Consider the following 23,345-nt stretch of genomic DNA (forward strand, 5'->3'; position numbering starts at 1 on the left):
ATATGAGTTTGTCTTCACCTCAATGAGATTGTAAGCTCACTGATATCCCAACTACACCTGATCATTTCCTTTTAATCTTCCACAGCACTTAGCAAATGCCTTAGTTACAGGGAGTGTGCGGTCAATCAGTACTTTCTCCTCCTGTGTCCTCAGGTAAATCACTTAACCACTTAAGCCTCCGCTTCCTCTGCTACAAATTCTAATAAAAATAGCACCTCCCAAGGTTGTCTTGAAGGTAAAAGAGGTGATGGATTCAAGCACTTATTGAGGCCTGATGCCTAATAAATGGTAGCTTTTATGATCTTCTACTCCATCCTTCAGCACAAAACTGCTCATAATTCCCCCAATGTAAGCAGAGTTTTAATTTTTAGCCTCCTTTTGTTTAGTTGTTCCAAATGCCTAGTATGCCCTTCCACCATGTCTCCTCCAGTCTTGGGTTCTAATCCTCATTCTAGAAAGCCCACAAGCTCAGCAGAGGGACTACAAAACTAGGTTAAAAATGTAGCTCTCCCCGTGTGACTTTGCTTAAATTACCCAATCTCTCTGTGTCTTGGGTTCCTTATTTATAAAATACGGGTAATAATAATGTCTACCTTATACGGTTGTTGTAAGATCACTTAAAGAATTTTGAACAGGCCCTGGTACAAAGTAGATGCTGAGTAAATGGTACAGGTGGCTATTAGTGTTAGCTGTCCGCCATCTGTACCAGGCCCCAAGCTTCCCGGGAGTGAGGACTGTCTCATCTCCGAATCCACAGTGCCTAGAACGAAATAAGCGTTGCAATAAATCTGAAGAATTTAATGTAAGTGAATAAGTGTAAAGCGAGGAAATGGGTTTCAAAATGAGGACGGTGGGGAAGGTGGGGACGGTGCGTGGGGGGAGTGGGGGCCGGGAAGCCGCGGGAAAGTTCAGCGACCCCGGGGCGCGGGGCGGAGGGCGTGGGTGCGGCACCGGAGTCTAGGCCTAGGGGCGCGGCTTGCTTTCCCGGGACCCGCGGCGGTCAGGTGGAGTCGGCCGGAGGAGGGGCCGGAGGAAGGAAGGGTGCGGTCGCTGTAGCGGTAGCCTTCACCGGCCTGCCGGGAGCCAGTTTCGGAGCACCGGCGCGCCGGACGCACAGGCAGTTCTCCAGCGCACCCACCGAGCTCCTGGGTAAGTCCGGCCTCCCCGTGCAGCCGCGAGCCTCGCCCGCCCGCCGCCCCGCCGCCCGACGGTCCGCGCCACGAGGCGCTCCGCGCGTCCCGCTCAGTTCCCCCGCAGGCGGGCGCCGCGCGGGCCCGGGCAGCGGAGACTCGGCGCACACGCCGCGAACCAGCCGGGCGCGCCGGTGCAGGGGCCCGGGGCCGAGTTCACGTCCCAGGTTTCAGAACCGAGGGAACAGCCCCAGGGGAGCCAAAGTGCTGCGCTCTGGGAAGACCACCCAGCTAGCAGAGCAGGGATCCAGGTGGCCATCTCAGCCTTCCCAGTCCTACTACTATTGGGAGCAGAAGGAGAGCCGGGCGTCAAAAACACTGTCTGGATCCGGGGCGCCTCGGGAGGCAGTGGCAGGCTCCACGCGCCGTACTGATTCCTTGGAACCCCGCCCATCCTTGTGAGCACGGCAATTTATTTTTACTTATTTTTTTTTTAGGAGGTAGAAGAAAAGTGTGTTTAGGTATTGGGCGTTGGGAGTCCAAGAAATTTGCTTTTTGTGTGTGCGTGTGTGAAAAGGCTAACCATTTTCTTTGATTGCGACAGAGTTCCATTCACTAAACATGAATCATTCCCCTCGAATTTGGCATTGGAGTCAGCAGGTGAGGCATCTGAGTAACTTCATTGCAAATGACCATATATAGAAAATTGTGGCCCGGAAGTTCTGTGTGGCTGGAAGCCCCTCTGGCTGCTGATAAGAAGTTGCACCACTAAGCTAAATTTTTTCCAAAGGTTGTGATCACAGAGGCCAGGACTTTGCCCTCTGGAAAAATTCATTTACAATTTTTTTAAATCCACATCATAAAAAAATGTAACTCATTAAAACATTATTTTGCGAAGATGTCACCATCAGCTTTCATGGAGGCAGAAAACTTCAAACTGACAAGAAAGAGAATTTAAAGATGTAAAGAAAACTGGAATCTTGTTCGCTGAGCCATGTGGTTGTGTAGAGAAATCTGTTCAGGAACAGGGATGCAGGAGTGAAAGGAAATGATGTAGCCACTATTTAATTCCTTTCAGAAAAGGATATTTAAAGTTCTGTGGTTAGGTTATTTGGCCTCCACTGTGGAGTAATTCTTTATTTGTTAAAACTTAAATCAGTAACAATTGTTAATAATTTAGAAATTATACTGGATCAACACATAGTGAGTATCAGCTCTGAGGGTGTATGGAACAACCAGTTGGGTAACACGAAAGCATGGGGTTAAGGTCATACCTTCGGAGAATGGCTGCCTGTATTCAGTCCCTACTCACCAGCTGTGTGAATGGACTGTTAGGGTACCTCCCTGTGCCCCACCTTCTTCATATGCAAAGTTGAGATGTTATTAACGATAGTTATTGTGAGGCTTCTTTATATTAAATCATTGATTCCTTCAACAAGTATTGTTTTATTGCCTAATATGCCCCAGTGAGCAAACATCAAAAAAGTCTAACTTTACAAAATTAACCTTCTAGTGCTTTTTTATATTACCTGACATATAGTTAGGACTGAAAAAGCTAGCTGATATGATGATACATATTATCTTATTCAATGGCAGCAACAGCGTTCCTCTCCCGTGTGTACAGATAAGAAAACTAAGGCTCCAAGATATTGTGTCCAGCTTTAAGAGGGACATATATGGTGTTACTGTAACTAGAGAGCCCCCTGCCCTTGGCTACAGAGAGCCTGAGAAAATCAGGGCTAAATATTTTCAGGGACTATTGGTGTAATTTCCTGTTGAACTTTGTTCTGGGGCTATCATTGTATTTTTAGAATATTTTGTTCCCAGGATGGGTGGGAGCAACTTGCATTTCTAAATCAACTCTAGAGATACACCAGCATTGTTGGAATAATGTCAGCTTATGCAGGAGCTGCCCTTTTCACCTCTGCATCCTACCAGCGACTGGACCGCCTTCTCAAAGAGCAGGCTTGACTGTTTATAACAGACATGGCCTGGAGCCTTGTAAAATGTAAAGGCAGATTTCACGGTCAAACACAGAAAATCAAATTGAAGCCAGCTAAAATCTATGTTGCTGGGGGCCAATTTCCTGTGTTTTTGTTTTCCCTACAATGGTAGTCTCTCTTGATTAAAAGAAGTCAGCAATCAAAGTAATTTTACTGTATTTGAAATGAGTCAAAATTTGGCTTTCCTGGAAACATATGTGTAAACCTCTTAAGTCAGGGATTTTTTTTCTCTTTTTGAGCCCTTCACCGGCCTAGTGTCATCTCCTGTATATAATAGGTGCTCAGTAAATGTTTGTTTAGCAAATGGGCTACTTGATGTTGGAGACACATCCTCTTCCTGAGCGGGTTTCTCTTGGAGTGTTGGTTCTCTTTTCTGGATTAAAGATTAAGGGTTGGTGAGTTTACTGAATTCAGAATCCTAGACTTATTCCGCTTAGTAATTTTTTTTTTCTTTGAATAGGTCAGTGGGATCTGCGCTCAGGCAGAGGTGGGACAGCATGGCCTCCCTCTGGGTAAGTGAGGATCAAGCCTTCCTAACACTTGACTTATCTGAGTCCGGTCAAAATACAAAGGAATATTTCTTGAAAGGTGATAAAAAGTTTATATAAAAAAATTAACATACCAGAAAAGCTTGCAGATGTCCAAAAATAATAATGTATTGCAAAGGTACACAGTTAAAATAATTTATGATGACACCAAAGCAGAGGGATCAATAATAGAGAATTTATTTAGTATATGATTTGTGAGTTTATTATATGATAAATAGCACAGACAAAAAATAGCTTATTCAATAAATTAGGAAAACTGTAGCTATTTGGGAAAAATGTAAATCTGTATTCATTCACCCTTCTTACATTAAAATAAATTTCAGATGGACAAAAATAATTTAATGAAAGAGATGTAATATGGGTAAAATTTAAAAATAATCTTGGAGTGGAGAAGGCACAAATCAAAAGCCTAAAAAAATCCTGATTTACTTAAATGTATATAAATTTATTATTTTTGACAGCAAATAATACTATTAGAGTCGGAAGACAACCCACAGGGGAAAAATATTTGCAGCACATCAGACAAAAGACTTATTTCCTCAACCTAAAAATAACTTGAACAAATCAATAAGAAAAATGAACTCAAAGGAAAAATTTGCAAAGAACATGAGTTGGACATGGAAAGAATTATGAATATTTAATAAACATATGAAAACACAATATACCTCACAGAAAAATAATAAATAAATATAAATAACACAATTAGAAATTATTTTCTATGTAAAAAATTGGTAAAGATGAAAAAGAATGGAGTAAGACCAATGTTGCAGAGGATTTGGGCAAGGTAGGTACTCTCATACTCTGTTCTCAGAAGAATAAACTTGGCACACTTGTTACAGAACCCTGCCTGTGTCCACCACCGAGAAGCAGAACTCCCAATGCAAGAGTTTGGTGAAAAAGGAACGGGGTTGTTTAGTTAAAAGTTACACAGATTTAGAATAATGGTGGATTTCTGCTGTTGAGTCCTACTCCCTTTAAAACACCTGAAAACATATAGTCCTGCCTCCCTCTGCCAAACCAGGCCAGTTTCCGAATACGCCAGTCAGAGGTGCCGTCTTTCAGAAAACGAGAAGTCTGCACATCAGCATTCTCAGTCACAGTTCGGCCCCAAGCATCTCTTACAAATCCGGGTGGCTGGGCAGGTCCCCGAACAGCACAGCTCCGTCAGCTCTGCCGCCATCTTCTCCAGGCAGGTTCCCCAGCGGGTCTCCTCTTTCTTACTCCAGCTCTTACTCCAAACCCAGTGGCATCTCCTTACACAGCAGACCTCATGGTGGGCTGGACCCCTTATCTACACCCTTTCAAACCATGTGACTGCTTCTACCTTTTCTTTCAGCCTGCTTTTATTTTAAATGCTCCACCAGGAGCTTCCTACATGACCTCATATCCAGCCCTTCTTTTAATGTGCCATTTTTGCCAGTTCCCCCATACCTTTTACCTTCTTTCAGCTGCCATCTTTAGTCAGGGCAAGAGTTCCCTGTGACACACAGACATCCGGGGCGGGCATCCACCTCCCCTGGCTATGTCACAAGTCACTTTATGTTCTTAAATCTTAAAGTCAAGTACACCTTAAACTCATGTACACCTTTTGCAGGGGTGGGGGGTTGGCAGCAGCACAGCTATTAACTTGCTATTGTTATGCAAAGTACCTTAAATGCAGTACCATCTACTCCTCGCTTCTCCCCAATTAAGGTTTGTGGGAAATACGCTCTGATATTTTCAGAGGCCCATACTCTTCACTCCATTACACATTTTTGGATGTTAGAATGGCAATATCTATCAATGTTTAAATGTACACACCCTTTAATGTAGAAATTTCACATCAGGGTATTTATCATGTAGATATTTAAACAAAAACAAATAAATAAAAATTAAAGATAAAAAGAAAGAAAATAAATTTTAAAAGATACTTAAAAGAATTCTAAATAAGGAATGTAACTTTAGCCCTGGCTAGTGTGGTTCAGTGGATTGAGTGCCAGACTTCGGATCAAAGGGTCTCTGGTTCCGTTCCCAGTCAGGGCACATGCCTGGGTTGTGGGCCAGGTCCCCAGTGGGGGCACGTGAGAGGCAACCACACATTGATGTTTCTCTCCCTCTCTTTCTCCCTCCCTTCCCCTCTGAAAATGAATAAATACAATTTTTTTAAAAAATGTAACTTTACATTTAAATGAACTGGACAAAGAACAATAAACAAACCCCAAAGTGAGAAGAAAGATGGGAATAATAAATATCAGAGAAGAAATAAATAAAAGAGTCTAAAAAAGCAATACAAAAGATCAATGAAACCAAGAGCTGGTTCTTTGAAAAGATAAACAAGATTGACAAACCTTTAACCAGACTCTTTAAGAAAAACAGAGAGGACCCAAATAAATCAGAAATGAAAGAGGAGAAATAATAACTGACACCATAGAAATACAAAGGATTATAACAAAATATTATGAACAACTATATGCCGACAAATAGGACAATCTGGACGACATGGGTAAATTTCTAGAAACACAATCTTCCAAAACTGAAGCAGGAAGAATCAGAGAATCTGAATACACAGATTACAAATAGTAAAATGGAAGCAGTAAACAAAAAAAACCCAAGAAATAAAAGTGCTGGACTGGATGGCTTCAGATTAAATTTTACCAAACGTTCAAAGAAGAACTAACACCTATCCTCAAATTATTCCAAAAAACCCAAGAGGAGGGAAGATTCCCAAGCTCATTTTACAAGGCCAGCATTATCCTAATTCCAAAGGCAGATAAAGACACTACAAATAAAGAAAATTATAGGCCAGTGTCCCTGATAAACATAGATGCTGAAATCCTCAAAAAAATATCAGGAAACCGAGTCCAGCAGTACATTAAAAAGATCATACACCATGATCAAGTGGGACTTATTCCAGGGATGCAATGTTGGTACAATATTTGCAAATCAATAAACACGATACACAACATAAACAAAATGAATGAAAAGCACACATCATATCAATAGGTACAGAACAAGCTTTTGACAGAATCCAGCACCAATTTATGATACAAAATCTCAGCAATGTGGGTATGGAGGGAATGTATCTCAACATAACAAAAACCATATATGATGAACACACAGCCAGCGTGATACCCAATGCGCAAAAAACACAAGTGTTTCCCTTAAGGTCAGGAGCAAGACAGGGATGTCTGCTCTCACCACTCTTACTCAACACAGTACTGGAAGTCTTAGCCACAGCATGAGACAAGAAGAAGAAACAAAAGGTATTCGGATTAGAAAGGAAGAAGTAAAACTGTCATTATTTGCAGATGGCATGATCTGTATACGGAGAACCCTAGAGATTCCACCAAAAAACTGCTACAGCTGATAAATGAATTCAGTAAAGTAGCAGGATACAAAATAAGTATTCAGATGTCAGTTGCATCTTTATACACCAATAACGAACTATTAGGGGAACTAAGAAAACAACTCCATTTACATTTACTTCAAAGAAATAAAATACTTAGGAATAAATTTAACCAATGATGTAAAAGACCTGTAATCAAAAAATTATTAGACACTGAAGAAAAAAATTGAAGATGATACAAGGGGAAGAATTAACGTCATTAAAATGTCCATACTACCCAAAGCAATCCATAGATTTAATGCAATTCTTATCAAGATGCCAAGAACAAATATTCCAAAAATTTATTGGGAACCACAGAAGACCCTGCATAGCCACAGCAAACCTGAGAAAGAAGGACAAAGTTGGAGATATCACGGTACCTAATGTCAAATTATCCTATAAGGCCACAGTAATCAAAATACCATGGCACTGGCATAAAAACAGACAAATAGGTCAGTGGAACAGAATAGGGAACCCGGAAATAAACCCATACTTTTATGGTCAGTTAATATTCAACAAAGGGGGTAAGAACATATAATGGGAAAAAGATAATTTATTCAATAAATGGTGCTTGGCATATTGACAGGTACATGCAAAAAAATGAAACTAGACGACCTTCTTACACCATACACAAGAATAAAGTCAAAATGAATTAAAGACTTAAATGTAAGACTCAGTACCATAAAAATCCTAGAAGAAAACATAGGCAGTAAAATCTCGGACATTTCTTGCAGCAATATTTTTTTATGATACATCACCTCATGCAAGGGAAGCAAAAGAAAAAATAAATGGGACTACACCAAACAGGAAAGTTTCTGCACAGCTTAAGAAACCATCAACAAAGTGAAAAGACAACCCACTGAATGGGATATATTCACTGATACATCTGATAAGGGATTAACATCCAAAATTTATAAAGAACTTAAAAAGCTGAACACCAAAGAAACATACAATCCAATTAAAAATGGGCAAAGGATCTGAATAGACACTTCTCCAAGGATATACAGATGGCCAATAGACATATGAAAAGATGCTCAAAGTCACTAATCATCAGACAGATGCGAATTAAAACCACAATGAGATATCACCTCATGGCTATCAGAATGGTTATCATCAATAAATCAAATAGCAACAAGTGGAGAAAGGGGAACCCTTCTACACTGTTGGTGGGAATGCAGATTGGTGCAGCCACTGTGGAAAGCAGTATGGAGCTAACCTCAGCAAATTAAAAATGGAATTGCCTCATGACCCAGTGATTCCACTTCTGGGAATTTATCCAAAGAAACCCAAACACTAATTCAAAAGAATATAAATACCCCTATATTCATTGCAGCATTATTTATAATCACCAAGATATGGAAGCAGCCCAAGTGGCCATCAGTAGATGAGTGAAGAAAACAACTATGGGACATTTACACAGTGGAATACTACTCAGCCATAAAAAAGAAGAAAATTTTATCCTTTGTGACAGCATGGATGGACCTGGAGAACATAAGTGAAATAAGCTGGTCAGAGAAAGACAAATACCATATGATCTCACTCATATGTGGAATCTAATGAACAAACTGAACTAGCAACAAGGTAGAGGCAGACTCATAGATAGGGAGCAGGCTGACAGCTCTGGTGGGAGTGGGGCAGTGGGTGGGGGTAGTTAGGGGGTGGAGGGATCAAGGAAAAAGGACTCATGGACATGGACAGCAATGTGGTCATTGTGGGTATTGTGGTATAAGGGGGATTAATGAGAATGGAAAAAATCCGATTAAAAAAATGAGTGTTCCATATATGAACACCCTAATAGAGCAAATTAATAAAGCTCGTAGAACTTAACGTGAAAAGAAAAAGACAACTGCCAGTTAAGACCACAAAGAGATACAGACCGACAGCTGTGAGAGGGGAGGGGGCTGGGGGCTGGGTGAGAAGGGTGAAGGGATTAAGCAAAGAAAAAACGAAAGTCTCATGGACACAGACAACAGTATGGTGGGTGCCAAAGGGAAGGGGGTGGGGTGCAGAAGTAGGTGAAGGGGCCTCCGTGGTGGTGAGAGGAGACTGGACTCCGGATGGTGGACACACAACACGCGGATGATGTGCCGCAGAACTGTGCACCTGAAACCTGTATGATTTTATCAAACCAGTGTCACCCCGGTAAATTCAGTTAAAAACGTAATCCGTTCCCCATCCGTACACAAACAAATAGGAAGGAAATTATGATACGTGATGAACCTGGAGGACGAACAGATGAACACAGATGAACCTGGAGGACGTTATACTGAGTGAAATAAGCTAGTAATAAAGAGACAGAATACTAAATGGCTCCGTTTACGTGAGTTATCTAAAGCAGTCAAATTCATAGAGACAGAAAATAGAAGAATTGTGGTTGCCAGGGGCTGGGGAGGAGAAACGGGGAGTGGTTGCTTCATGGGTACAGGGTGTCTGTTCTGCACTGTGAAGAGTCCGGAGACCTGGCTCACAACACCGTGAACAGTCTCACCACCAACCACTGAACTGCACGCTTACAGTGGGTTAATGTGGTCAATTTTATGCTGTGCTTTTTACCACAATAAAAACCCCTCAGATTTGTGCAAGTGTTCTTATCACTAAGATTTGTCTGTTCTCTTGTTCCCTCTTACACACAAAAGCACACACAAATAATGATGAAGTCAGTGATTTTCTACAAAGTAGATGGTGTGTGGTTATCAGTGTATGTGACTTAACTGGAGTTAATCTGATCAAGAGGGAAGACTTCAGTTGCGATTTCAGTCGTCAGGTGAAAGCATGGTTGGTTCGCTAGGTCTGTGTATTGTGTGTAGGAGTGTTGCAACCTCTGGTTGTCTCAGATGAATAAGTAGTCGATGTCACACTACCATGTCCTTTGTTTGGGAGTGTTGACAGTCTCTGTTCAGGCATGTGTTCTACTCCGTAAGGCTGGTTGATGAAAAGGTCTTAGTGGTTTGTACTCTTTGATTCAAGGTCCCCAACACACAAATTAAAATGTCTTGGAACATGGCTTTTGGTAAAATATGTAATAGTGTTTGTTTCTCTGTGTGCCTTCTACAGTGCTGTCTTTCTCATGCAAATATGCTGAGCTCTTTCCTCCTTGGTCCATTGTTAACTTACTTTTGTAGAATAGTAATGAATGCAGTTACTCTTTGTTTGAACCCTTGCAGTATTTTTATTATGGAACTAAAACATTTCTAAATTAACTCATAATCATTGTAATCATCATGCAACTTATAACACCCTAACTTGCTACACCTTCTTCCTTCCCCATTTTAGACTCCCAATTTGCAATTCGAGGAAGGAGAACATTGAGCCACTGTGGACCCAAGGGATGAAAGGAGTTTTACAAAACTATAACTTTCCCAGAATAAGATGCCTATTAACTGTGTTTTGAAAGAGTGCATCCAAAGGGTAGTTAAACAAGTGAAGCAGCAAGTACTGAGTGCAGTGCAGCGGGCTTTACCAAGAGCAGAATGAAGACAGGAAAGCCAAATCCCAGTTCTTTTCATAGCTCTCTAGTTGGTTAAAAGGCAGACTCTTGACTATGATGTGGAGCAAAATACTTAGTGTCTCACTCTCAGTCTCCTCATCTGTAAATGGGTGTAATAACAGTACCTACCTCATCTGGTGTTGGTAAGCATTAAATCAGTTCGTGGAAATGTCTGAACTGCCTGGCATGTAGTGAGCACTCAGTACATATTATAATCATCATTTCCATAGAGTGATTTATTTCTAAAGACAGTTCTTGCTAATTAGTACCCCTGCAACTGCTTTAGTGAAGGAGAGTCTGCCTGTTTCCTGGGCCTGAATTTATTACAAATCAACAGCATCCCACTCCTGATTGGAAGGATTTCTCTGAGCTACCTGCAACAGATGGTTTCTCCAAATAGAATCTTTCTGAGCACTGCTGTTTTCAGTATTTTCTAGTATATATGTATGTCTGTGCATTCATTTAAGACTTTATTTTTTAGAGCAATTTTAGGCTCACCGCAAAACTGGGGGGAAAGTACCGAATCTCCCACTACCTCCTGCCCGCACACACGCACAGCCTCCCCATGATCAACATCCCCCACCAGCGTACTACGTTTGTTGTCATCGGTGAGCCCACCTTGACACAGCATTATCACCCAGTGGCCATGTTAGAGCTGACTCTTGGTGGCGTATATTCTGTGGATTTAGGCATTTACATGTACGTAAAAACAGGCGGAATGCCACGTTCCTGGTCCACATGGGTGTGCTACAACACAGCTGACACTCCCAGGAGTCACCGTCAGACTCCGCGGGCTTCATGGGTCAGTCCTCACTTCAGGCGCCAGCTGCAAGTCTTAGAGCCACCTGCGTTTCCCGCCAGTTAGCTATGAACTTGGGGATTTCCATGACCCTCTTGGGTTTGGTATTTATAACAACTCACAGAACTCACTGAAAATGCTATACTTACATTTTGACAGTTTTATTTTAAAGCCTACACATGGGGTGAGGTCTGGAAGGGCCCTGGATGCAGAGCTTCCTTGCCGTCTCCCATGAAGCTGTGGGGGGCAGCCTCCCCGCACATCAGTGTGCTCACCAGCTAGGAAGCAACTCCGAGCCTCAGTGTCCAGAGCCTTCGCTGGGCTTTCCCTGCATAGGGGTGCTTCAGTAAATCACTGGCCATGTGATTGAACTAGATCTCTGGTCCTCTTCCCTTCTCATAGTGCCAACCCCGTAATCAAGTCAAAGGCTGGTCTTTTTAGGGCCCTCTCCCCCCGCAAATGAGTCAACTCATTAGCATAGTAAGGACACTTGTATCACTCAGGAACTTCCAGCAATTTTTGAACCTCTGTGCTGGGAACCCAGGACAAAGAGCAGATGTTTTCTTCATTAGACCTCACATACATAGTGCACATCAGGGTCTGCAGTTTCCAAACATCATAGTTCTTTATTATTTTTTTTTACTAAAATTACGTCAGCACTGGGGCTGTTCATCTTATGCTGACCAGAAGCTCTGACTGGAAGTTACATCTTTTATCATAAGTAACGGAAAAACGAGTTCATGTTTTGTAATAACTACAGAGTGGCAGCAGAATCATTTAAAACATGGGGTCCGTGGAGAAGAAATAATAAAAGGGATTCCTGATGGTGGAAGAGCTGGGGAAGGTTCATCTGGAGCAGAACCTTGCTAATGGGAAAGCTAGTCCCTGATAATGTATCCACAGTGAGAATCAGAGAGCGCAGCTTCCCTTCCCCACCCGGCCCTTCCTCTCTTCGGGGAACAAGGTTGGTGCAGTTTGATAGCCGAGGACACACGTTCCCATTTCTGCTGTGTACCCAGAGGAGTGGGCTGCTGTGAGAGCAGATCGTGGAAAGGCACTGCCTTTCAAATTCTGTCCCGTGGATGATACCAACCCCGGGCATTCGGATGCTGTTTTTGCAAGGAGTCTGTGAGAGTCCTGTCCAGTGTCGTATCGTTTGCCTCCGTGGGGACATCCCATTAGACCTTTGTTTCCGGGTGTGTTTGCTCTCCCTGCCCGTGCAGACTTAACACGTGTGGGGAGAACACCTGTGCTGTACCCACGTGGTGCACTGAATTTCTCCTCTGGTCTCCTTCCTGTCTACTACATCCCAGGCCTGGAAAATCGGGCTCTCTGTTTTAATTGAAATGGACTTTTCCCATCCCAAGCAGAGCAGTATATTCTGATGAAGTGTTCTTCAACAAGATTGCAACTTCCCGTCTGGTGTGTTTTAAACCGTGTCCCCTGAAGCTTCTTTCGACAAACACTGGCACTCAGACAGTTACACAAACGGCTCTCTGCAGGGAGTTAATGAAAAACAGGTCAGACCTGGATTTCAAATCAAAACATGAGAGCTTTGTCTCAGGACAAAGCCTGGAAAGAGATCCTGTATAACCTGAGTGAGAGGAGAGAGGCTTCCTGGGAACGAAAGGAGTGAACTTTGGAAAGCCTTTGCCACTCCCCAACTCAAGCTCAGCCACCAAGGAGCGAAGGTCCCTCTTTTACATTTATTCATGATAAAAAGTCCAATTTGCCGATCTAATGAGAGGCCTTTGAAGAAGCCTGGTGATCAGAGGTGGAGAGGAAAAGAAAAGGTTTTACAGTGAAAGCAAGGAATGTGAAAAGGAAAAGGGGATTTGATTCTCCTGAAAGTCTATTTTTTGGAGGATGCAAAGCAGTTAGAAAAATATTTCAGAGTCCTGAACAACAAGACTAATGCAGAGGACTCCCATGAATTAAACGAGAGTAAGTCGAAAGAGCAAACCTTTCTAAAGCCTGCCCCGTCCTCTGGCACCATATATTTGTTCCTTTTATTTTCAACTATTTGTGTCACCTCCCCCAGGTCCTGGAGGCATGTGTACCTCCAGTAGTGACAGCCCTGTGTGAACAGGATTGAGGAAAGGTGGAGAATGCATTTGTCAGGTCCTTGACATGCAGCGTGGAGCTTTGAAAAGTCTGGCTGGCGTTTGAGAATTATCAAAGAAAGCAAGACTCAGAACAAGAAAGCACTTTTACTCACTTATTCACTCAACAGATATTTACTAAACATCTACTATGTGCCAGATGCTGTTTTAGGCTTTGCACATACAGCAGAGAAAGAGGAAAAAAATAAAAAAGCACAGGGCTTACATGCCTCTGATTCTCTTCTGGGAGACAGATGATAAACAAAGAAAGGTATAATATATAAAGTCAGTTTTAAGTACTCCAGAGAAAAGCAGAGGTGGATAATGAGAGTGATGGGGAGTGTTTTTTCTGCTTAGATATATAAGAAGCTAACAGAGTGAGAGGGTGAGCTGGTAGAATATTGTAGGGAAGAACATCCAGGCACAGAGATCAGCAGGTAAGAAGCTCTGAGGCAGATGGGAGAGGTATATTTAAAGAGCAATAAGAAAATTCCTGTGAAGTGATAGGAGGCAGCCCGTCAGGTTTGGCGAGGCGTTACAACTCTCTCTCTCTCTCTCTCTCCCCCCCCTCCCTCTTTCCTTCTCCTCTTTCCCTCTCTCCCCTTCTCCCTCTCTCCGTCTCTCTCTCTGTCTCTCTCTTTACTTCAGGATCCTCCAAGGGCCACCAAGAACCCCAGTAGTTTCAACAGCCTTTGCATGGACTGTTCAAGAGTTTCTACTATCCAGGTTTAGGAAGCATTCTTAAATCTGTAGCAACTTATTATCAGGACTGTCACTTCCCAAACACAAGCATACAAAACTCATAACATAATGCATTTTGCCATCATGTAATGTGGGCATTAATGACCTTGGCCATCGATACAAGAAGTGTTCTGCCCAGAATGTTACAAACTGTGAATATCCCGGATATCAGTCCCTCACAGGTGGATTTCCACTCCCATAGAAATGAAGTGGGACGAGAATGGGTGTCACCACTGCACCCCCCAAGTCCTGCCAAGCCAGTGACCAATCTCCTTCAAGAAGATGTGGGTGATGCCAGATTTCGCAGTTCAGTGAGCCAAGTTCCCTGTGTCATCCACAGTTAGAGTGCAGGTCCCTTAGACAGAGGTGTCTCCCCCAGGGAATGAAGTTAGATGTGCACAGAGCTGTAGGCGTGGCCCCCTTAGTCTTCAGCTCTTTGTGGCCCTTGGCCAGCAGGAGACTTGGGCCTGGAACTCTTTTAAGTTAAGCACCTGACTTTGACTATGGTACAAAAATATAATTTTCAGATACTGGTGCTACATAACTCAAAAGAAGATGACTGTAAGTTATTTATAATCTGCTTCAAACAAATAATACAAATTATTCCAAGAAAGAAGCTTGTGTTGATAAAGTCTTTCTGGGCGCGCAATGCTTCAAGCCCAACTCACACAGCTGGGTTTGCTGCCTGCGTCAGAGAAACCCTGCTGGAGAGAGAACAGAATCACTGGAAACCAGGCATCCATCTCAACTTCTGGAACCAACTTTGAAAAACCTGGAATAGCCATGGTGCTGAAAGTGGTCACTGAAAAATTCCCTCCCAAATCTCCCTGGACCCAAGGATCACTCAGATTTCTGGGCTGTGGAATGTTTGAAAGAAGCGACGTCATCAGGCCATTGTTGGGTATAGACCTTGGAGAAATGCATACCTTGGGATGTCATTGTCGGTTTCCATTTACTTCCAGCCTAACTCATTCCCAGTTCCTTATTAAGCCCCTATCTGGAGGCTAAGCACTGGGCTAGGGGCTGGATATATTTGAAACAAAAGGTCTCTGCCCTCTGGAACTTTATTTTAGAGGAGGCAGAGACACAGATGTCAACAGTGAGAGATATTACAGAATGCTGAGTGCACTAACGGGGAAGGTGCTGAGATGGAGAATAAAGAGGTCCCATTCAGTCACAGGGGCGAGCAGTGGCCTGGTCAGAGAAGGTGACCTTAGTGTGGGGCACTGAGAGTCGAAACACATTCAGGTGGAGGGAACAGCACAAACAGAAGTGTTGAGATGAGAAAACATAGTTCAGCTGGGCTCTCAGAGAGCCGAAGTGAGATGGAGGAAGGGAAGAGTGGTTCCGAGGTGAGGATGTTGAGCAAGGTGGTAACCCTGCCGGGCCGTGTGGATGGCACACGGAGTTCGGACCTCATTCAGTCACCAGTGGGAGGTCAGAGAAGGGTGTTCCGTAGGGGAACACCGTGACCTAACTTAGCTCCCTCACAGATCCCTTGGCTGCTGTGTGGGAAATGGTGGGATGTGGGGAGGGAGACTAGTGCAGAAGCCTGTGTCCAGGGGGGCAAGGGTGGCTCGGATAAAGCAGCCGCAAGGACCCTGGGGAGAAGTGCGCATGAGATTACCTTTTTCAGAGAATCTCAACAGATCTTGCTGGTGATTCGATTTCGATGGAAAGAGTGATGAAGGGATCAAAGGAAACTCCCAGGTGTTGGTGGTTGGCGGTGCCATTTAAAGAGATGGGGCAGGTTGGGGACGAACTCGGAGACTGCAATTGGATTGTGTGGGATCACACCCTAGCTGTGCCACACACGCAGGCTGTGTGACCTTAGGCAAGCCTCTTTCCTCTCTGTGCCTAAGACTTCTCTTAGGCACAGAGAAATGGGTCATAATAGGGTGGTTATGAGGTTAACTGAGCAGATATCTGTAATACACGTGAGTACCATTTAAGTGATAACGGCGGGGGGGGGGGATTAGAAGTCAACTTGGAGGGAAATAATGAGTTGATATGTGAGGAAAAAACAGATACATCAAGTAGAGCAATATATAAGACCCGTGTTCAAAATAGAAGTCCAGGCTGGAGATGTAAATGCGGAAGTTGTCTGCACACAGAAGGGACAGTGGTGGCAATAGCCCACAGCAGGATTAGGGGGAAAGAAAAGACAAAGAGACTTGCCATTTTAGAAGAACCTGTGTTATGAAGTTCAGGCAAAGGGGAGAATAAACGCGAGCTGGAGTGATAGGAAACCCTTGGAACAGGCCCAGGAACCAGCCAGGAGAAGACAGAGGTCCAGCGGGTTAACCTTGAGTGACGCATGCTCCTGAGGGGCTACGGCTCCTCCTTATTCTAACCTGTGTTTCGTGGGAAACACAGCACAAATTGCCTATTTGTCCCTGTCTTCCCTCGCGGAATCACATTTATCTCTCCACTCCAGCCCCACGCTCTCCTCTGTTGTCACATTCCATTGCTCTTGCTCTGTCACTCCCTGATGAAATCAGATAAGGAAAAGCTGGCAAAAGCATGGATATTTTTCTCCTTTGAGTGAGGACAAGATGAAATGCAAACATCTCCGCTGGGCCTCTTAGACGCATTGCTAACATCACAAAGCCATAGTGTCAGCCTTGCTTCTATCAGGCGTCTCTGAGGCTGCCAATCTCTGCTTCCCAGCCCCTGCTTCTCTTTGCTGCCCTGGGTGGAGAGGAGCCTACAGTAGGGATGGGGAGCCCTCTGTTGCAGTGATCCCTGCCAGCCTATAGAAGACGGCAAGGCCCCTAGATTAGCCCTGCAGGACCTCCCTGGCTACCGATCCTTTTCTCTGACAGCTTACCTGCTGCATAAGTTTCCTGAGGTTGTCATTCCAAAGTGCCACCAACTGGATGGGTTTGAATGACAAAAATTTGTTGTCTCACGGTTCTGGAGGCTAAAAGCCCAAAATTATGGTGGGTGGAGGGCATGCTCCCTCTGAAACCGGCAGGGGAATCCTTGATTGACTCTTTCTGGCTTCTGGTGGTGTGCTGGCAATCCTGGGTGTACAGCTCCAGGCTTCGCCTTCATCCCCTTGTGATGACCTCACACTCTCCCTGTGTGTATCTGTCTTCATGTGGCTGTCTTCTAAGGACACCAGTTATGTCAGAGGAGGGGCCCACCCTACTCCAGTATAACCTCATCTTAACTAATTTCATCTGCAGTAACCTTATAATCCAGATAGGTCCACATTCTGAAGTCCTGTGAATTAGGACTTGAACATGTCTTTTTGGGGAGGGACACAATTCAGCCCATAACACCTGCCTCACGTGACCATATCTCATTCCAGGGCCTTTCACGGTAAACTTTCTTTGGTTTTGAAAATCACCTTTTAGTTAAAAAACCGAAAGAGAAGTCTTACATTTTCCAAGTTTTGATTGCTTTATTTTTTCAGTCTACTGAGTTTTCCTTTTATCATAAACCGTCATGACCGGACTGCTTGACAGTGATTGAGCAGAGAAGGATCATTTCTCCCTGGCTCTTTGAGAGGTCCTGAGTCCTGGAGGTTTCCATGAGGCATTGACTTGAAAGCTTCACTTTTGGACATGACCTTCACAGGGCTTTGCGAAGAGAGGAGTGATTCGGCTCTGCCTCACCTGCCACGCACACCTGCAGCAGCTGCTCTTCTTGGCCTGGAGTATTTTGCCTTAAGTATGTTTCAACATATTTCAACAGGATAGGCACCTTGTGGTTTCCCTCTGTCATTCATTCTTCTGTAATGTTAATGTTTAACTTCTTGCAAACCCAGTGCCCTTTGCATGAAGTAATAGGTACGATTGGCTTTCCTGGGTCAAGCACAGACTGGGCTCTCTCAGGGGTTGTAGCAAACAAATCCTGAGCCCCAGCTTGGCCACGTCTGTGGCTTCAGTGCCTCGTGTGCTGTGACTGGCCTCCAAAGGACAGTTTTAGAGCATCAGGGAAAATCATATTGGCGTGAAGAAGGTGGTCCGGGTGAGATGCTGCCTCACCTAGTAGTTAGCAGCAAAAATTGATGAGAGTGATCACTTGCTGGCTGTGAACTTGGGCAAGTTACTTAAGCATCAGTTTCATTCTTGTCTGTGAATACAATTTGTTATAGTATTAGTATCTACATTTTAAGTTTATTGTGAGGATTGAATGAGCTCATACTGGAAACCTGGTCAGCACAGTACTGGGCCCATAGTAAGGAGCAGTGATTCTTTTTAATGCAAAGCGCGCCTGTTATTTCCCCCTTTACTTATACATTGTTTGCTCTAATTTCTTTTCCAGCTGGTTTTAGGATCACTTTTCCTTTGGGGGCATTTGAAGGTCAAGTTTGAGAAAAGGAAAGCAACTAAATGTGTTTAAGGGATGTGGATGGAAATCTGACTAAACATTCTTTTTTTTAAAAGAAAGCCTTGGACAAGTACTCATGTGGTGTCCTACACTAGCACTGACCCTTTGTTAGGGGGGTGGGACTATTGAAAATAAACTGTCAAATACTGGTTAGTAATTTAAATATCGAGGAAGAAAGCCTGCAATGAAGCAGGCGACGCGAACAGTTTTGTTTGTCTGCAGAAGCACCAACATTCCTGAAACAATGAGCTCATCGTCAAATTCTTCTTCCACACCCACAAAAGAATCCTGGACTTGTTTGCTCATTTTTGCTTTGGTTTCCTGGGCAGTTGAGACTAAATTCAGCAGTGGGTTTTAAACGTTACAATGCATGAGAATCACCTGGGAGGCCTTGTTGAAAACACCGGGTCTGAGTCAGCCCCATAGCTATTGACTTCTAAGACTGGAGTGGGGCCTGAGAATTTGCATTGCTGATAACTTCCCAGGTACGGCTGAGGCTGCTGCTCCTAACTGATCCAGGAATCCCGCTCTGAGACCCACTCTGCGGAATCCTGGTAGGCACTGTGGTGTGGTGCAGAGCACAGGACATTTCAGACACAAGGAGATGGGTTCAAATTCTGGTGCTGTCCTTAGTGGCAGAGTTATGTGAAGCAAATAACTTCTCCAAAATTGAGTTTCTTCCATTTTAAAATGAAAATAATAACACCCCCCCTTGTTAAGGCCATTGTAAAAGTTATATAAGTTCTTTATAAAGTACTTGGTTCACTCCCTGGCATGTGTTATTAATTTCTTTTGCTGTAAAATTTTTTTCATAAGTCATGTAAATATTTTTGAACATTCTGGGCAATTGAGTCCATCAAGTAAACAATACAGCTCATTAAATAACTGAAGCACTTTGAAAGCACTGAGATGCTACTTCAGGACGCCAGTGCCATTTTTCCAGTCTGGGGTGGGGGGTGTGTATATGTGTGTGGTGTTTAGTTTTTTTCTTTTAATTAAATGAGTAGTTCCTTCCCACTTCATTCTTACTAGGTGTCAAGTTGCATAACACGTTGGGAATTTCTTTAATTTTGCACATTGGAATTTCAGCATAGTTTGATGAGTAGGTAGTACAGGGCAGTGGGAAGGTCACGGCTAGACTGGAAACCCTCAGTTTTTATGCTTCATGAATAATTTGGATCAGACCACAGTTTTGTCTTTTGTACTCAGAAGCAACCGTACTTATCTGCATGGCACCGAATCACCCGGGGAGCTTCTTAAATGTGTCAAGTCTACCTCAGCACCTTATTTCTAAGGACTGTGACTCAGTGTGTCTAGGACAGCCTGGCCATAGGCATGCTGAAGAATCACTCCAGGTGCTTCAGAGGCCTGATTTCATGAATGGCTAGGAATGGGCTGCAACGGTCAGGACCGCTTTCAAATTCAGGTGCTGCTGCTTAGCGAGCTCTGTGGACTTGAGCACACTCTCCAGCTGTCTTAGATCTTGGTGTCTTATATGGGAAATGTGTCACGTTTCCTCATTCATCCGGACTGTTACGCAGAGCGTGCTTAATGTATGTAAAGTGCCTAGCACAGCGCTGGGCACGAAGCCCTCAAATGCTGTAATATTGCGGTGGTTCCTCTAAAATGCCCCACGTTCGGAAGCTGGACACATAAATGCAAAAAGTCCCTAGGCAGGTGGAGTGGAAATGACGCCAGCTGTTTCTGTAAATCCACAAAGTGTTAGGCATTGGAGAAGGAACTCCCAGTGAGGGGGTCGAAGTGACTGATTCCTTCTAGTGCCTGTAGGTCAGGCACATTTACATCTAGTTTCTGATGCGTCGTAATTACTTTTTTAGAATCACAACTCTTTATTTTAGATGCTGTAAGATTAAATGATGTTTGATTGTATTGAAACAAACCATTCAGTCGAATCTATTAAAGCAATGGGCTATCACTTTTCACTGTGCCAGAACATTAATTTTCCATCACAATAATGTGACAAGATAATGTCTTTTCATGAAAAATGTTAAACACTTCAGGAGAGCCTAGATGAAGCCATAGTAACACAAAATAATAAAGCCAATGTTATTCAGTAATAGGATAGGAAAATCAGTTTAAAAAACAATATTATTACTGTAAAGATAGGCTTTTATTCAAAGAGTTAGAAAATACCATATCATTACATGTTTACTTGGATTTTTCTCAACGTCTTGTGGCCGTTCTATCGTCTCTTAAGCAGTTTTCAGATGTTTTATTCTTTCTGTGGAACAGTCTTTCCCAGCTTCCTGACATGTTTGTAACTTATGTGTCTAAAATTAGTACCGTGGCATTTTTCATTTCCACGCTTTTCCGGAAGATCTGTGTCTGTGGAGCTTCGAAAGAGAATTTATCCGCCACAATTGCATAGTTGCCATTAAACAAAGCTTAACAACAGGCATTCCTGATGGGGTTTTCACTTATGGATCCTTTGGTGTGGGGTTCCCCAGGGGCCTCGGTCAACGTTAATTAACACATCTTGAAGTCTGTAAAGCACAATTACTTCTGTGTGTGAGGCAGGGAAGAGCCCTGAATTATCACTGGAAACAAAGAGGATGGAGGAAATTCCCACGTTCCCCTGCTTTGACGCAGATGCCACTTTACAGCAAATGCTCTTCAGAGCTACCAGGATTAACCCAACTCATATTTCTAATTTGTTAGATAAGAGGAGAAAAGGAAAGGCCCGTTATGTATGTGGTAGATGTTATATGGCCTGCAGCTCTCGTGAGCCCCTCCTGAAGGGAGAGGACGGTGTGCCGATTATGGGTTTGTTATATTTCCAGTGTATACGTGGGAATATGCATGTGTATTGGAAACAAAAGTGTTATTTTGAACAACTGGGACTTATTTCCTTGTAGGTGGGAAATCGAGGGACAGTGCGAGCTTATCCAGGCTTTAGCCCGTCCGTGGATGCTGAAGCAATTCGTAAGGCAATCAGAGGAATTGGTGAGTAATGCTTTACAATTCCTTTCTTAATGTTGAAGCAAACTAGATTATATTTTACAGTCTAAAAGTGAAATGGTTCAGTTTGCCCAAGCTGGCTTACTCAGCTATAGAACTTGGAAGAGACTTAAAATTGTGAAATAATGAGGAAAAGTATAGGGAGCCCAGATTTATTAAATCTTAAAATTTGCCATATTTACTTAATAGTAAACACTACTATCACCACCACTGCTACCAACAACAGTAATTATCATCAACATTATAAATTGTTACAGATAGGGTCCCTGCCAGTTCTTTGGGATAGAGAGAAACACTATCCTAAATTAAAGTTTATCTCCATGAAACTTGTAATTTCATAACTACATATGTATATACATATTGTTTTGCATGGTATCAAACAGCAGAAATTGAAATCATACTGTATACGTTCTTCTGTAACTTTATATCCCTTAACATTGTATTTTTTAGGTTTATCCATGTTGATTTGTTTAGCTCTAGTTCATTAATTTTAACTGCATAGTAGTCCATTGAATTACTATATCATAAGGTGGTGATACTGATGGAATGTTTAAGTTGCCTGCAGTTCTTTTCTATTACAATATAAAAATACTGCATTCAATATTCCTGCTTAGGTCTTGTATGACCACTTGCTAGAATTTCTCTAGTATAAAACAATTAGAATTTCTAGGTTGAAAATGTTCATCTTCAAATTAAAAATTTTGCCAAACTGCTCTCTGAGATGAATATACAAATGAGCACTCCTAGCAGAACTGCATGAGACTTCCTCTTGCTCCGTAGTCTCACGGGTACTTGCTGGGTCATAGTGCTCGGTTCGTCTGACCGAGTGGGACTGGAGTTACACCTCGTTCTGCACATGTATATCTTTTATCCATTTTTAGTTGGATTATCTTCTTCGTGATTGCCAGGGTTTTTGTAATGAATTCTGGATGTTATACTTTTTTTTTAATCGTAGGCCATGAAAATATTTTCTTCCCATCTGTGGTTCTCTTCTCACATTGGTTATAGTATATTTTATTGAGTATATGGGTCGGAAATGCTTGAGAGACATAATGGACCAGAGAGGGATGCACATATTTTCGAGTCAGAGGTTGGGTTCAGGTTCCCTCTGTACCAAGGGTCAAGACTGTTACTCCCTGGAGGAATCCGAATTCTCTCACAGGAAACAGATTCATGATGCATGGCAGCTTCTCCTGGCCTTAATCAGTGATCTTCCTGTGTAGCCAGACGCTAAAGCAGGCTCCAGAAAGCATCTATCTGAGCTGGATCCTACTGACCTGGTGTATGAGTGAAAAGGTATAAACTTCACCCTAAAGTTTACAGGGAGCCATTATGGTTTCAGCCAAGAGATCAATATGATCAGACACATTTTTTAAAACTTTAGTTAGGCAGTAATATAAGGTATGAATTATAACGGGGTTAAGATAGGAAGCTGTTGAAGTTTCTGGGCAATATATGATGAGCACACAATGGCAGAGGAGAGGGCAAATTCAAGAGATCAGATGATTGCTACAGTGCGGGGAGGAAAGAGGAGATAGGCGTATTGAATGACTCCTAGGGTTTTAGTTGGATGACCACATCCACAGTGTGTCGTTGGTGAGGGAACAGAATGATAAAAAAGTTAGAGAGAAAGCCGAATGAACTCAATCGGGGGCATACTGTGTTTGAGGTACCTGTGCAGTTAGGTGTGTCTAGTCATGCACCAACACAGATGCCAGTACAGGTCTAAGTTCATAACCAGACTCATAGGACACAACTAGGCTTGAATCCAATTCTTTGCTGTCTAAACTGTACAGAAGAATTCAAGACCAGAGATACAGTGGGGCAGCATCGTTCAGTGGGAGGCTCAGT

The 23,345-nt window shown here is 43.0% G+C and overlaps 1 protein-coding gene across 2 annotated transcripts in view; it reads left to right on the plus strand.

Annotated features, from left to right (window-relative positions):
• The first annotated feature begins 999 nt into the window (after positions 1 to 999).
• ANXA3 (annexin A3) overlaps positions 1,000 to 23,345 on the plus strand; it is a 52,942-nt gene continuing 30,596 nt past the window's right edge. The window contains exons 1-3 of one of the 2 annotated variants that reach the window (XM_053922670.1): positions 1,000 to 1,149; positions 3,594 to 3,645; positions 21,392 to 21,479. In XM_053922670.1, the coding sequence (XP_053778645.1) occupies positions 3,631 to 3,645; positions 21,392 to 21,479 (103 nt within the window). In that variant the 5' untranslated portion in view covers positions 1,000 to 1,149; positions 3,594 to 3,630. Of the gene's footprint in view, positions 1,150 to 1,308; positions 1,589 to 3,593; positions 3,646 to 21,391; positions 21,480 to 23,345 lie in introns of those variants that run through there. The other variant, XM_024579228.4, reaches the window with a different exon arrangement.

The sequence above is a fragment of the Desmodus rotundus genome, chromosome 4 (assembly GCF_022682495.2).
Source record: "Desmodus rotundus isolate HL8 chromosome 4, HLdesRot8A.1, whole genome shotgun sequence".
NCBI lineage: Eukaryota > Metazoa > Chordata > Mammalia > Chiroptera > Phyllostomidae > Desmodus > Desmodus rotundus.